Source organism: Leopardus geoffroyi, chromosome D1 (assembly GCF_018350155.1).
Source record: "Leopardus geoffroyi isolate Oge1 chromosome D1, O.geoffroyi_Oge1_pat1.0, whole genome shotgun sequence".
In the NCBI taxonomy this organism is placed as follows: Eukaryota; Metazoa; Chordata; class Mammalia; order Carnivora; family Felidae; genus Leopardus; species Leopardus geoffroyi.
Window position 1 is genome coordinate 85,714,312 of NC_059329.1, and position 17,194 is coordinate 85,731,505.

A 17,194-nucleotide genomic window follows, 5' to 3' on the forward strand; every position below is an offset into this window, starting at 1 on the left:
AAAGAAAGAGACCAAACAGGGGGTGCCTAGGTGGCTCAGTCGGTTAAGCAGCTGACTTCGGCTCAGGTCATGATCTCGCGGTCTGTGAGTTCGAGCCCCGCGTCGGGCTCTGTGCTGACAGCTCAGAGCCTGGAGCCTGTTTCAGATTCTGTGTCTCCCTCTCTCTGACCCTCCCCCGTTCATGCTCTGTCTCTGTCTCAAAAATAAATAAACGTTAAAAAAAAATTTTTTTTAAAAAGAGACCAAACAGAACACAAATGACAAGATAGTATAATTAAACTCAAGCATATCAATATTATATTAAATGTAAATGGTCTAAGCAAACCAATTAAAAGTAAGAAATTGTCAGATTGGAGGAAAAAGCAAGACATAGATATATTCTTTTTACAAGAAACACACTTTATTTATTTTTTTTTCAACATTTATTTTTGGGACAGAGAGAGACAGAGTATGAACGGGGGAGGGGCAGAGAGAGAGGGAGACACAGAATCGGAAACAGGCTCCAGGCTCCGAGCCATCAGCCCAGAGCCCGACATGGGGTTCGAACTCACGGACCGCGAGATCATGACCTGGCCGAAGTGGGACGCCTAACCGACTGCGCCACCCAGGTGCCCCAAGAAACACACTTTAAATATAAAGATACAATAGGTTAAAAGTAAAAGGATCAAAAACACTATCTTCTGATAACACAAGTGAAAAATTGCAGTAGTTATATTACTATGAAACAAAGTAAACTTCTGAACAAAGAATATTAACGATAATAATTTTTAAAAGTTAATTCATCAAGAAAATATAACAATTCTAAATGTTAATGACTCTACTAACAAAGCTTCAAAGTATAGGAAAAAACACTGAAAGAACTGGGAGAAATATATAAGTTCACAATTATAACAAGGATAATAGAAGACTTGAACAATACTATCCAGCAGCTTGAGCAAACTGACATTTATGGAATACTCCAACCAACAAAGTAGAACATATATGGAACATTCATTTAGACTATATTCTGAGCCATAAAACAAATATCACAATTTTTCAAAAAATTAAAATTATACAAAGTATGCTCTCTGACTACAATGCAAACAAACTAGAAATCAATAACAGAAAGATATATGGAAATGCCCAAATAATTGGAAATTTTTTAACACAGTTCTAAATAACAGATGAGGATATCACAAAGAAATATGTTAAATCTTTTGAACTGAATAGAAATGAAAACAGCACATTGAAACTTGGTAGACACAACTAAAGCAGTGCTTTGAGGGAAATTTATAGCAGTAAAATGTTTGTAGTAGAACAGAAGAAAGGTCTGAAAATAATAATCTAAGCTTCTACCTTATAAACTAGAAAAAAAGTAATTAGGCTTTACATAAGCAGAAGAAAGGAATCAATAAAGAAAAAAAATCAATGAAATAAACAGCATACTAAAAAATAGAAAATCAATTAAATCAAAAGTCATTTCTAGGAAAATATCAATAAAATTAATAAATTTCTAGCTATATCAACCAGTTAAGAAAAATGAGATAATAGAATTACAAACACAAGAAATTAAAAGGCAAATTCTACAGACTTTACATGGATGATAATAGAATATTTTGAACATCTTTATGTCAAAAATTCGACAATTTAGATTAAATGGATAAATTCCTTCAAAGACTACTAAACTATTAAAGGTCATTAAAAGGAATTCATTACCTAAATAGCTATATTTGTAAGAAGGAAATTTAATTCCTAATTAAAAATCTTCCCAACAAAGAAAATTCCAGATCCAGATAGCTTTACTAATGAATTTTACCAAACACTTAAGAATTAATACAAGTATTAAACAAACTTGGAAAAGAAAAAAAGAAAAAAATACCTCCCAACTCATTTTATGAGACCAGCATTACCCTAATACCAACATTAAACAAAGACAACAGAAGAAAAAGAAACTACAGGCCAATATCCCTGATGCTCATAGACACAAAAATCACTAAGAGCATTTTAATAAATCAGTTCAAATAATGTATATAAAGAGGATAATACTTCACAATCAAGTAGGGTTTATCCCAGGAAAGCAATTTAGTTTAACACTTGAAAATGAATCAATGTAATTCACTATATTAACAGCCAAACTACATATTGAAAATGTTAATAACTGCAGAAAAACAACAGTAGTTGACAAAGTATTTGACATACAATATAATCTAAATAAGCAGAGATGTCTAGTGATATTTATCAAATTATCTATCCTTTCTTTACAATCTGTAAGGCCATCTCTCATATATTAAATATGACATGGTTTTGTTTCTGTACATTTTATTTACTCCCATTGATTTGTTTGCCTATCTCTGCATTAAAACCACACTACTGTATGATTTTGACTTTCTAATAATTCCTCATTACTGAAAGAACAGTTCTTTAAAATTGTGGTAGCAATTATTTGTTCTTGGCTTTCCCAAATTTACCAAGTTCAGTGGACAATCTTGTTGGATTCTGAGTGGAGCTGCATTGAATTTATAGATTAATATAAAGAAGAATTGATATCCTTATAATATGTAGACTTCTTACTTAGAACTTAACATATCTCTGCTTATTCATTCCATATTTTATGTCTGAAAATGTTTTATAGGTTTTTTTCATAAAAGTTTTATATATCTTTTGTTGGGTTTATTCCTAGGTAATTTATACCATTTTGTTGATTCCAGAACTAGAAGTGGAATGTCTCTGATAGGTGTTATCTTGCAATCAACAACAAAAAAATTTATAGTGACTAGCTATGCTCACCAACACATTTTATCAATTTATATGGTCATCTTTGTTTCTTGAATTTGTTTCCTTCCTTCTGAGTTCACTTTTTTTCCTTAGTGAAGTTTAACCTATCTTGAATCTCCTTTGGGTACTCCTTCCTCCCTATCCAGAAGTCCTTAAACTGTATCCATCTAGCTCACTGACTCCAGTGAAGTACCAAGTCCTAAAAACTTGTTTGGTGTGCCTACTATCTGATGCTAGTATGGATAGCATACATCTGATCAGAGAATCAGTAAGTGGCTGGCTCAGTTCTAAGAAATCAAACCATATCTTTGTGCTCCCCTTTCACTCAATAGGCCCAGAGGTCTCTATAAATCTATCAGCCCTGTCAGTAAGTCTGCAAATTTTTCAGCGGCTTTCCTGAGCTACACCAAGATTGGTGTTGGAAGGACTGCAAACCCCTGTCCCTGCCTTCACACAGTATCCTTCAGTTAGACACCACAGATTACTTCCAACCAGGAGCCCAGCAGACCTGTGGCTTTAGTTCTGCTCACAGCTTGGGTATCTATTCTAACTCTGGTTCACAGTAATATTCAAAATACCTAAAAACTGAGTACATCCCAGGTACAAAACATTCACGACACATGCCAGCTTGTAAAAGAAGGAGGAAGAGGAAGAGAGGAAAGAAAGAGGAAAAATGAGTATGATGTCTGAAACTTACTTAGAAAATGCATCAAAAAATGGTTTGATGGATGGATAGAGAGATGGATAGATAGGTACCATTTGGTAGAGTAAATATAGTAAAATGTTAATTCTAGATTCTAGGTGGTAGGTACATGCATTTTCACTGTAAAATTCTTTCAATATACCTGTATGTTTGAAAGTCTTAATAATAGAATATAGAAGAAATGTTTTACTTACAAAAGCCATGTTATCTTAGATGTACAGGATGAAATACAGTCCTTATACAGTATGTCAAGGGGTTGTGAAATCAATTTAGTGGGTCCACACCAGGATTTCAACAATGTCTCACATGTAGTAAGGTTGAATCCTATTTTGAAAAACTCTTGTTTTATTTTATTTTATTTTATTTTATTTTATTTTATTTTATTTTATTTTATTATTTTATTTTATTTTTAAGTTTTTAATTCATTTGAGAGACAGAGAAAGAGAGAGAGAGAGGCAGAGAGAGGAAGAAAAAGAAAGAATCCCAAGCAGGCTCCAGCACACCAGTGCACAGTCCGACACAGGACTCAACTCATGAACCATGAGATCATGACCTGAGCCAAAGTTAGATGCTTAGCCGACTGAGCCACCCAGGTGCCCCCAAAATTCTTGTTTTATATACATATGTGGAGAGGTGTATCTATAATACTAAATTGTAATGTAAAGTATTTTTTGGCTGTGAATTATGATATAAAATGTATTTTTTTTACTATGGATTACAATCAAAGAAGTTCAAAAGCCACCAGTGCAGAAGTGGCCAAAAGCTCAAAGTTCACATCTTCTCATTTCAAGAGACTGGAAGAAAAAGAAATGAGAAGGAGGTGGTATGAGATGGAGGAGGGGCGTGTGGAGGGAGAGCTGAGGTTTGGCCTACTATTGCCCAGCTTAGAGAGGAGCAGGTATGTTAGATAAGTTGAGGACAAGGCTAAGGGCAAAAGGTTTCCATCTGGATTCTCATTTGATATTCCAGGAGATGACTGTGTTGAGGCTGTTCCCTTTCACCAATCTTCGGCAATAGTGAGGGGGATGGAGGCACAGAGTAAATGCAGTCGTAGAAAAAGGGTCTTGGTCTAGCTTTCTTGAGTCATTTTCAGTTGGGGTATGGATTAAGACCTACAAATTTTCACACGGCCACTGGGTAACTAAAGGTATCAAAGTCGTGAGCCAGAAATGCCACAATATTCAAGGGCCAAAATGTCCACGTTGACTGTACTGCGGAGGCTGTAAGGGAGACCTAGCTAGGCCATGAAAACATGTAGAATGTGGCAGAAACTCAGTAAGAGCCTAACTAATGCTAAAGCTTTCGGCGAGCACTCCTACCCAAGAAGAGAGAAGACAGGAGTTACATCAGCTGAGCAAACCTCAGCAAAAAAGACCAGTAATTCCTCAGCAGTTGGAGACCATATAGCTCAAAGGACTATTTTGCTTCCCTGGCACCATGAGGACTCCAAAATATTTTGCTCACTACTATCTAAGAAGAATTTAGAAACCTCTGCACCCCTCAGTTAGAAACTATGTACCCTCACTTAGAAACCAACATTGTAAGTTGACATTTAAAATGTTTTATTGCTAGTGTAAAAACAGTTGCAAAGGATGTCTTTTCCAGCTGTTTACAAATATTGGCATTACTAAATAAAAATGTTAAATTTTTCTTTTAAATCTATGCAGTGAGATTAAATATCAGTACAATTTTATATCGACCATCATCCATTTTTTAAAATCCATGGAAAAACTTTGTGGGGGCCTGGGTGCCTCAGTCAGCTGAGCATCCAACTCTTGATTTTGGCTCAGGTCATGATCCCAGGTAGAACTGAGCCCCACATCAGGTTCCATGCTGGATCCTGCTTAAGATTCTCTCTCTCTCCCTCTGCCCCTCTCCCCTGCTCACACTTTCTCTCTCTCCCTCTCTCTCTCTCTCTCTCTCTCTCTCTCTCTCTCTCAAATAAAATAAAATAAAATAAAATAAATATATGGAAAAGCTCTTAATCATAAAGTTTACCTGTTCCTTTTTCTCCTCAACTTCATATTTCTATCCCATTTCTTCCTTAACAGAAACACATAAACAACAAAGGAAAGGTTCAGAGCCCTACAAGAAGTTTATGGCACCAATATTTCAAAATGTCCCTTTGTTTGATGTGCTAGAGGTTTTTATACTCGAGGGTGAAACACCATAGTAGATTTAGGATGAGGGAGAAGTATGCTCTGCCTAAGGATAATAAAAGATGGGAAAGGAGAAGAGGCATACACCACATTTGCAGGGAGAATAATTGTAGTAAAAAGTACACATGGAGGAATGCCTAGGTGGCTCAGTTGATTAAGTGTCTGATCTTGATTTCAGCTCAAGTCATGATCTCAAGGTCATGGGATCAAGCCCAGTGTCGGGTTCTGCACTGATTAAGATTTTCTCTCTGCCCCTGTCCCCAGCTTGTGCTCTCTCTCTCTCTCTCTCTCTCTCTCTCTCTCTCTTTAAAAAAAAAAAAAAAAAGTACACATATAAGTTAAGAATTAGTCATCTATTCCTTAAAACTACTCTTCTTGCTCTTTGGGTATCTGCAGAGGAACAACTTCAGTTGACTTAACCTCCCCATCTCCCTAAAAATTCCCTGGAGGAAACACAGAAGGGCAGAAACTATGGGCATCTGAGCCTCGTTATCCACAAGGCTGCTACCTAAAAGAATGGTTAAAATTTTTTGCCTCAGTCAAATTTAGTTTTTACTTTTCTCTAGTACCATGAGTGACACCTTCTGTGAAAAGTCAAATCAAATTTACACAAATTCTCAAAAAATACTTCTTTGCATATCTTGTACAGTGTGTGTATGAGTTTGCTTAATTGAAACATGTATCTCCTTCCTAGAGTAAACTCTAACATATGTTTTGCAAACTCAGTGACTTTCATTCCCATCCATAGTCTTCAACCACTCTAGGATCTTAGATGCTCCAATTCTGAGGATGAAGAAGGCCATTAGTCTCAGTCTTACATTCAAAATGGACCACAATTAGCCATTTTCCTTACCTCCAAATAAAATTATACATACAATCAAAGAGATATAGTGACAGAATCATTTGAAAGAGACAGTACAAAACTTTTGTCCCTTCACCAGATCATGCTCCCTATATGGGTTATGAATTAATATTTTTAGGGGTGCCTGGGTGGCTCAGTCTGTTAAGTGTCCAACTTTGGCTCAGGTCATGATCTCACAGTTCGTGGGTTCAGGCCCCACATTGGGCTCTGTGCTGACAGCTTGGAGCCTGGAGCTTGCTTCAGATTCTGTGTTTCCCTCTCTCTCTGCCCCTCCCCTGATCATACTCTCTCTCTCTCTCTCTCTCTCTCTCTCTCTCTCTCTCTCTCTCAATAAGTACACATTAAATTTTCTTTAATTTTATATATTTTATTATCATAAAAAATAGTACAATTATATTGTGGGGGGGAAGAGTGTTGACAGAGTTAATCTTAAGTGTCATCATGTAAAATATACCCAATGGTTTTTATATCCTCTTTTGACATTTCTTCATTATTATACTCTGAACCTCAAAAAAAAAAAAAAAAAAAGGCCACTCTCAACCTATGGGAGATCTTATCTACACCCACTGCTCTTATTTCCTCAACATCACTTCTTTCTTTTTTTGTATCAAGTACAACTTGTTTGAAAATAAATCTTACACACTCCTAACTTCATACCATTGCCTATATTAATCTCTTTTTCAAGCCCTCCCATATTTCAGCTAATGAAGCATACCTTGCCTACTAACTGCAAACATGGAGCTCCAGTCCCATTATAGCTCTGCCTTGCTGTCTCAACTCATTTTGCACAAGTATTTCACTTGCCTATGTATAATATTAATAACTAAGGTATTACTTATAAGTGGAATCAAAAAACAAACAAACAAAAAAAGGTCAAACTCATAGAAACAGTGAAAGAGTGGTTCCCAGGGACTGAAAGTGTGGAAAATAGGAAGATAGGAAGAAGTTGGTAAGAGGGTACAAACTTTCAGCTATAAAATGAATAATATCTAAGATATGACATGGTAACTATAGTTGATAACACTGCATTATATATCACTGAAATTTTGCTAAAAGAGTAGAACTTAAATATTCTCCTCAAAAAATATATATAAATATATGAGGTGATGTATGTGTTAATTAACTAGATGGTAGGAATCCTTTCACACTGTAAACATATATTAAATCACTATGATGTACACTTTAAATATCTTACAATTTTGTCAATTATACCTGAATAAAGCTGAAAAAAATAATAAAGATGATGATAGCTTACCATGTCTCAGGTGCTGTGATAAGAGTTTTATATACATTAACTACTTAATCTTCATAACAACCCAACGAGGTCATTATTATTATCGTTGTTACTCTCATCATTATCTATAAATTGAGAGGACTGGATTCGATGGCCTCTAAAGCTCACTTCAACCTTAAAATGCTTTCATTCTATTTTTAATCTTTTTTATAAATTCCCATACAACATAGAATCTGTACCACATATTTTTAGTACTTAAGTACACACTAATAAGCATATCCTAAAAGTTTCATGTGCCTACGCTTTACCTCCAAAACAAGAATGTAAGCTTCCCAAGGGCAAGGTATTGGACAGTTCTGCTGTATAATCAACCCTGGTTAATGAGCACATAAGGACTATTCAACATTTCATCATTTGAGTTTGTCTTCTTTGGCTGTCTAATTTTTTTTTTTTTTTCATGGAGTAGGGAGATCTTTTCTCACCAAACAAGATTAGGTTAATTCAGTGACTGCCACAATCATAGTCCCTAAGGACATCACACCACATAGTTTATTTACAGGAATTTTGACACACATTGAAAGTCCTACATGTGTCCATCTGGTGGTTAGATGGCAAATAGGTTGTGGCCTATGTCAGTGTTTGTTTTTCTTTTTTTTTTTTTTCTTAACATAATTTATTTTGTTTTGTGAAGACCAGAGTACGTATCTACCCAACCCTGATTTAAACCCTGACCATATTAAAAGAGCCTTTTTTATTTTATTAGTCATTGAATGTAAAATTCAAGCCAGAAGTATAATTAGGGTATCTAGACTGAATTTCTTTCTGCTAGAATAGCACTGTCCAATAGAATTTTCAGTGATGATGTGGCTATTGGCATTTGAAATGTGGATAGTGAGACTGAGGAACTAAATCATTTTATTTTATTTTTTAATTATAACTAATTTAAATTTAAAAACCTCATGAGATTTTAATAGTGTATCAGGCAGTGCAGCTCTAGAAGATATAACTCACCCGTGGCTTGCCAAGGCTAAAGACTAGGATATTTTCAGTACTTTTATTTATGTTGTTATTCTCTTTTCTGAAACTTTGAATATTTACTTCCCAGTGACATAATAAGTGTTGATGAATGGTTTCTTGATGTATCCTTATCCATGTATATGATTTGCTTTATTTAGGAACTTGAAATATCTTAAAAATTTAGTAACAGTATCCTGATTACTTTTAGGAAATTATGTAAACTTGATTTTCTGATATAATTAATTTGAAAAACTTTGAAGACAGTGATAAATTAATGCTATGCTCCTTCGCATCTTTGTTACATACATAAAATATGGGCAAATAATGAATTATATTATTTAAAAATCAGTAATTTATTGCTTTAATTAACATGTATTCAAGCTAATGCTATTAACAACAACAGGTGAGAGGAAACCCATGATACGTCTCTTAATAAAATAAAGCAAGGCAACGATTTCCAAAACGTTTACTCTGCGTCTTCTTCATCAATCAGTAGTTAATAATCAAAGATTTTTAACTAACAATCAGTGACAACACTGGTCAATTTGAATAGAAAATAGAAAATGCTAGTCAATCCTCAAGACAGTTGGTTTTCCTCCCCCTAGGAATATGCCTTCAATACTGCTTTAGTTCTTCAGGGGGAAAAAAAAAATTCATATTCTTGTCCATTCACACAAACCTCTCGGTGAGCATTATTGTTTTGGGAGGAGGGGGCAGCAGGCAGGGGGCCCAGGATGTTGACGGAACAGATAGGATATCAGGTGAAGATAGAATGCTGTGCCCTCTCTAACCAGCTGAAGACTCGGCATGATTGTTTTCTTACAAATAATACCTGTGGGTGTTGAAACTGTTCAGGGAATCTATCAAACACACTCTTTCACTTTGCTGCTGTAACTCTATAAAATTTATTCTCATTTCAAAAGAGTCATAGGCAATAATACCTGTAGGTGGTTGAGTAATTTAAAGAAAATTTGTCAGGTCTACTTTCACTTACTTTACCAGAACAATTCTATACTTATTTGGAGGTTTTAAAATGCAACATTTTCTATTCAGTATGATTAAAAAATTTCAAAATAAGAGCCCCTTATCTAAAGAGTTGTCTTAAACTAAATATAAGTAAAGAAAATATAATATTAGGATGTTTTAGAATAAAACTTTGATCCAAAAAGGAAAATAAATTAATGTTGTTTTTCCATTTTTTATAATTATATAAATAATTCACACACAGATGTACGAGAACAGAAAATACCTGACCAGTGTGACATTAGGAAAAAATATATTACTTTTAATGCCAAATTATCATTCTCAGGAAATCATTCTCAGGAAAATCTGAAGGCTTAGGTCTATAAACTTATAAAAACTATCTACACAAATTGAAAAATATACAGATGGAAGAATAAAGGTAATAACCTTTCCAGATTAATTAACTTTCCTTGGTAAGTCATCAATATCCATATTAAGTTTACTTTATATTAAGTATCATAAAACACTTAAAGGTAGACTTTTAAAATTTTTCTATTATGCAACTGACATTTTTAGTCATAAGTTCAGAGGGAGAAAAGTTCAATAATGCTTAGTTTAAATATGTATTTTCTGTATTAATTCATTTAAAAAACATTAAAAAGTTTATTAAACCTTTAATCAAAAAAGTGATAACTAACACTTTTTAAAGTGTTTATTTAAAAGTGAAGATATATTTTCAATATCCAGATGGAACTTACTCTTCATTAAAATGTTTACAATCACATAAGCAGGAAAGTTTATCGTCCTATACAAAATTACTTTAAAATATCATTTTTAAATAAGAGCTCTTACTTGGTTCTTAATTTTTGAGGGAGTGTTTAATATTAATAAAAATAATATTTTGAATTGAAAGGTACCCAACTGAGATGCTAATAAAGCTCTCTGTTTCTATGTAACTGAATTATCAGGAAAAAAAAAAAGGAAAAATCTTTAAGTCCAATTTTTTTCCAAAGTGAGTTACAATAACTAGTTTTCATGGTAAAAAGTTCAAATTTGAGCCAAAGATACATATTTGATACTTGGTAGTAGAATTCTAAGAGAATTAGAGAAAAATATAGATTAGAAAATTTTTCTCCTGACCTAAACAGCTTTATGACAAATCAAATGAAATGTTCCATGAAGATAAATGATGGAAAATAAACAGTATTTCAATATTGTTTCCTGTTTTATCTATCCCATCATGGTTTTTGTCCCTCTCTGTAATAATTACCTATGCACAAACTCTAGATGGCAATATTGCACTTACTGTACTTTCAAGAAAATTGTCACAGTCAGTCCCCACATATCCTCTTTATCAACATTTTATGTGCCACGGATCTATAGCCTCTTATTATAAGTGTAATGAAGCAGAAGTTATTGAAGCATTTTATTGATTGCTCAGATCACAAGTTTACTGCCATACTGAATTGGCACCTTACTCACTGAAGCAAACTGCTGACACCTTTTTTAAAAAGTGACAACTACATCTATTTCATGACCAGAAATCCATTTTCATCTCTATCAAGACAAGAATGCAATTTTCACTTCATTTAACTGATGTTAGGCCTGCTCAAAGCATGACACTTAGAAAAAGACACAAGTTTAAGGTTCTTAAAATACTTCAAGTAACTAGAATGCAGCTTGGTTTCAGGAAAAAAAAATCAACAATCATTCAAATCTACAAACAACCTAATATTCTATAAAATTACCTAGCAGAACCTTAGAAGTAGTTTTCAACCACTTGAAACTACTGCAACACAATTTTAATGTTTTTAATAGTAAGTTGTATTTATATATTATTGATTTTGCTCCAAGCTTTTGAAAGACATCAAGAAGTTCAAAACTGAACTATTTTGGGTGTTGCCCCACTAAGGCTAAATTAAGGAAACAGCCCAATTTCTAGTGTATATATAGATGGGGATCCTGTTTAGAGCAAATGACTATAGTTAACAACACTATATTATATGCTAAAAGTTGTTAAGAGAGTAGATCTTGAATGTTCTCACCACAAAAAAGAAATGGTAATTATGTGAGATGACAGAGGTGTTAACTACCCCTACGATGGTAATCATTTCATTATATGTAAGTGTATCCAAACATCATGTTGTACACCTTAAACTTATACAAAGTTTTATGTCCATTGCATCTCGATTAAGCTGGGGAAAAAGTAGCTGGCATACCAATAATAAAGTATACATAAAGAATGAAATAGAAATAGTTACTCCTTCCGTCATGTTAAGACCAATAAATGACTGTGAGTGACCTAAGATACAAGATATAAAAAGACAAACTTTCAACACCTCTTTTATGGGGAATTAAAATATTAACATTTCTTGGAAAATACTTTTTGCAATCAACAAATTCTGTCAGTACTAAATGTAATTCAAGTATATTTTGAACTCAATCTATTCTGAGTAGAATTATATTATTATTTCTTTGCTACCTAAGTATCAAACTGATTAAGAGCGTGGGTACAGTGGGCCAACATTAACTTAGGAGAGTTTTTAAACAAAATCTAGAGCTTTGGTAGAGGTTAGTTTAATGTAATAATAAATTTCAGTGTTAAACTGCAAAACTAATATATGCTACAGTTGGATGGTCATTTCCTCATCTAATTACATGCCTGCAAAATAAAGTTATAGTACAATTCCAGTTTAGAAAGTGAAACCCAATCTCTGAAATAGAAATTCAGTGTCTGAGATTCTTATACCCAAGGCATCAAATATAGAACATTTAGAAATAGCATGTAACAGCATTCAAAAAGTACCTTGTTTAATTAATAATTAAAAGGACCACATACACAAAAAGCTTAAATCACTTAGGCAGAAAATTATAGTTTTCAATAAACTTCATTAAATAATGGTCTATTACAAACAGCCCAAGTACATATTTCCAAATGAAAATTATAGAAATAAAACATTTCCTTTAGCTTCAGACATAAATAGAAATTGTCAGGTTTTTTTTTAAGTTTAGAAAATGCTTGAAGAGTTTAAGAAATATTTGGGTGTATTTTCTTTATTGTTTTTAAGTAATCAACAAACTAAAATTTAATTTCAAAGTTGATCATTTCTTTCCAAAATACGGAAAATGAGAAGTAAGATTCAAAAAAACCCTTCAAATTTTTTCATATCTTAAATTCCACAAAGGCTATGATTTTCTTCATAATTAAGATGGTGATTGCTAAGATATCATAGTTAGATACTCATTTCCTTTGTTTCTGTCTGAATTTTAAAAATGACTATGCAATCTATAACAACTGTTAAGCTATACTGTGAACCACTTTAAATGATTAAAGCTGGATACTTATGAACTCTTTTTGAAACTATTTTAAGAGTGCAATGCATTCATTATTTAAAAGTATCTGAGAATGTTGTTGGTTGGGGAAAAATTCAAAGAAGTATCAAAATTAAGACGACATTTCCAGTAATGCATGTTTCCCAAAGATCATGTTTGTACTTAAAATCAGTCATTCCAAATCATTATTTATATAGCTTCCTGGCACAGCTCCATGGACTTTCATGCATCTCTACAGTGTGTCTGAACAGACTGACATATATTTTGTTTACTGACAGCAACTAAAAGCTCTACGTAGGATCATAAATAAAGAAGATCATGTTTAAAAATCACTAATATCATTTTAAAAGGTAGTGCAGGCTTGTGTTTTGGCCTCTGTTTAGCTGTGTTAGGCCTATGAATGACAGCTTCCCTGCTTGAAGCACACAGAAAGCACAGCCTTCCTCATTCACTGACAGGACTGTGGCCTTTTCACACGTTCCTTCCACAGCAGTGTTTGTCCCCAAACACTGGAACTCGACACAATGGCATTCCTCCTTCAACACCCCCACCAACAGCACCACTACTTAACAAGAATGCTAATGAGATGAACGGGCCCTGTCGCTGAAAGTGTTAACTGCATTTCATAGGAATGCATTTATGCTACTTCAAAGATTACCAATTAAATAGATTCTGCTTAGCTCTGAGCAATTTCTAAGATGTTTCCACTTTTAAGGAAATGAATGTGATAAATGTAAGACAAAGTGACTTTATGCTGTCCTATATATAATATCTCATTTTATATACATGAATCAGTATATACTTAAGACCACACTAATGTAGTGGGCTTAATTCAGTTGCATGCTATAATAGCCAAGTTAAAGTTAAAAACTGAAAAATGAATATGTTTATAAACATAAAACCAGTAGTTCTGACTTTCCTTTTAAAGCTTTATGATCACAGTTTATTTGAAAGAAATTTCCTTTGGGAATCCCAAAGCATCCAATTTAAAGTTTGTAATCTTTTGCTAGAATCTCAGTAAAACAATATTACTGTTTTTATATATGATCTCAGAAGTGAAATGAATAGAAATGATATCGAGAGTTCATATAATTCTGCAAGTTTAGGTTTGTTAATAACAAATAAGAATCATCATCCATTTCCATTTTACCTAATGATTCCTCAACACAATCTTATATAAAAGTAAATAGAAAAGGCTATTCCTAAGGTCAAATGAAGTAAATGCAGTTCAAATAAAGTTCATCAATGCTAAGAAGGATATCTGCTAAGAAGTCCTACTCACAAATAAAGCAACTGCCAGGCTTAACACTTAGACACTGATGACCTGATAATGGTACCACTACAGTGACTTTTCTAAACACTGCAAATAATTTTAAATTAAGTCATATTATTACAATACAAAAGAAAAGAGGCTCAAGAATACATACAATTGGGCATATCTAAAATAAATAAAAATTTGTATGGAAATGCATAATAATTAATTTTCTATTTCCTTTTCTTCACTTTTATATCTTAAAATAAAACCTAGACAAGTATCATATTAAAACTGTTGAATGCAAAGCTTTAAGCTATTACAACTTAGCAAAAGTAAAAGGTTTAGTTAGGAAGGGCAAAAAGCCTAGGTTCTTGAAATATGTCCAAATTTGGCATAATGTTGATGATATAGACAACCTCAGAGATGCTAAACATGTTAATTATTGTCCATATTTTGTTCAAAATGTATTTTTCATCAATTTTGAGTCATAAAGAAATCCTTAATATCAAAGCAGCAAGTAATTCTTAAAACATTTTCTTTTTTCACAATACACAGAACTCCTTTCACTCTAGTACAACTGTATATACTTATTTCAACTTTAGATGTTTAGGATAATGGGAAAAAAACAAGTTGTTAACTATTTTCTGAGCAGTTTCTTATCTCTAACATCCTCACTTTTAATAAAACTTAGAAAATGATTTACGTTTTTTTCAGATTTGATTTAAACAGTGCTTTTCTTGCACTAGAGTGTGGTCTCATTTTTTTTAACATCGAATAATTTTAAACTAATAGGTGGAATCAAATCACTTAATACCAAATAAATGATTATAATTAAACTGGTCATAATCCATTTTATAATATAATTGTATCTTAAAGGTTAAATAACATTTCAGTTTAAATAATTTAATCAAAAATACAACAAAACATATTTCTACCAGTTTTTATATATGATACTGGTTTGATAAAGAATATTTTTTAAAAGTTTGGATTTTTATTTTTCGCATTTATTATCATAAACAGCCTTAACTATGATAATTATTAATCCATTTCTTGATCCACTGAAATTAACTAACTAAGCAAACAATCACATTTTGAGAATAAAAGTTTCTCATGGGAAGAGATTTCTTGCTAGTTCTGGATACCTTAGTTCAAGAGTTTCTTCTAGCCAATACAAGTTGAACTTTTCCAAACCAGACAGCAGGAGGTGCTGTGTGAACACTGAGACCGAATGGCATTCTTACCTCCCATCCCCCAGCACACACACAATAATAGCAGAATGCTTTCAAAATATTCATTTTTCAGTGGCCTGTGGCCTGAGATAATGAGCCCAGTTCTAAAATGGAACCTTATAGTTAGAAATGGAAAACCTAGACTTTATTTAACATGGTAAAATGTATGCTTAACTTCTTAAGACCAAGTACAAAGAGGATTCTAAAAATGTGGTAGCTCCATTTTTATTTTATAAATGGCCATCGTCATTCTGCTTTGCAATGTGAATTCTACTTTAGGATAAATCAAAGTCCTTATAAGTAGTTATAAAAAAAAATCAGTCTTTACACACACACACACACACACACACACACACACACACACAGAGTTATAGGATGGGATACTTAGAAATTAAAGGACAAAACCAATTTTAAACTGATTCAGATATATTAGTTCTATTTCTTTACTTTATAAACATACAGGTTAAATAATCATAAATGAAGTGAGTTAGTCCTGACAAGAAATTAATTCACAAGTTCATTTCGCAGAATGTGATTGGTTTACATTTTAGCCCAACTTCTACAACAGCAATTCTGATTTCATACTGAAAAAAAAAAAGAAAAGGAAAGAAAAAAGAAAGCTGAACATTAAAACCTTCAACTGCTTTAGGAGCTATTCATTTTCTTGCGTAAAGTAACTGTCTATAGAAATTCCACATAAGGAGTTGCCTTCGCTTTGCACAGTATGCAGCAAGAAAAGATGAGACATATGACATCCCATACCAAAAGACAGATACAATTAGCCCCATTATTGTTGGCTTTGAGATTACAGAAGAAGCATTTTGGCTCCCTAACGGGCACTGAGTTCACAAAATACATGTCACAGTTTTGTTTTGTTTTTTTAATGACACAATGCCAATCATTGCTTCTATACAACCAAGTACATTTTAAAACACAGAATAAAGCAAGTTTTAAAGAGGGGTGACTCACCTGTTTATAATATTTTTTTGCAGACTTTAGTCGTTGGTACAAGGCCAAAAGAACTCCTTGGATGTACATCTTAGCTCCTGAGGGGCTGAAACCTTCTCCCTTAGAGACCCAAACTGGTCCCCGCAAAGGTGTGATGGAATTTTGCAGGCATTTTTCAAGCAGAGGTACTATGCAAGAAAATAAGGGAAAATAAATTCTTTTGACCCAACCGAAATGCACTGCCTGGAACATAGCCCCAGTACCAGAACTAACTCTTAACATCTATTATTTATATCTGACCTGGGTTAAGTCTTACAGAGGCAATTCCTGCATTACTAGTGGCCACCATGAAGGATGTATTTATATTGAGACACCCCCCCATGCAAGACTCATAAGCTTTGTGAGCACACCTGAATAGTCCTGAAGTGTGCCTAACTAGCTGCACAGAGTGTCATGGTGTGCACTGATTGCCTTATCTTCTCATTTATCACAGATGAGTTGGAACCAACCTTGCTGAAATCTACTCGCATTGTCCTGATAAAATTGTAAGATCCATGTTGTTTCTGTATATAGCTTCCCATAGAGGAGTCTATATACCTAAAACATCACATCTGGAAATTATTCATAAAATATAATCCACACCTTCATAAGCCATGCTATTCAAGTCTTTTCACTGCCATTGATTAAATAACCCATAAAAACAGGGTGGCAAGGCTGTTTAAAAATAAAGGGGAGCA

At 33.3% G+C, this 17,194-nt stretch overlaps 1 protein-coding gene across 2 annotated transcripts in view; it reads right to left on the minus strand.

Moving 5' to 3' along the window:
• Positions 1-17,194, minus strand: part of DCDC1 (doublecortin domain containing 1) — a 483,981-nt gene that overhangs the window by 362,769 nt on the left and 104,018 nt on the right. For both annotated transcript variants that reach the window (XM_045484847.1, XM_045484848.1), the window contains one exon: positions 16,479-16,645. In XM_045484847.1, coding sequence (XP_045340803.1) covers positions 16,479-16,645 — 167 coding nt within the window. The remainder of the gene's footprint in view (positions 1-16,478; positions 16,646-17,194) is intronic.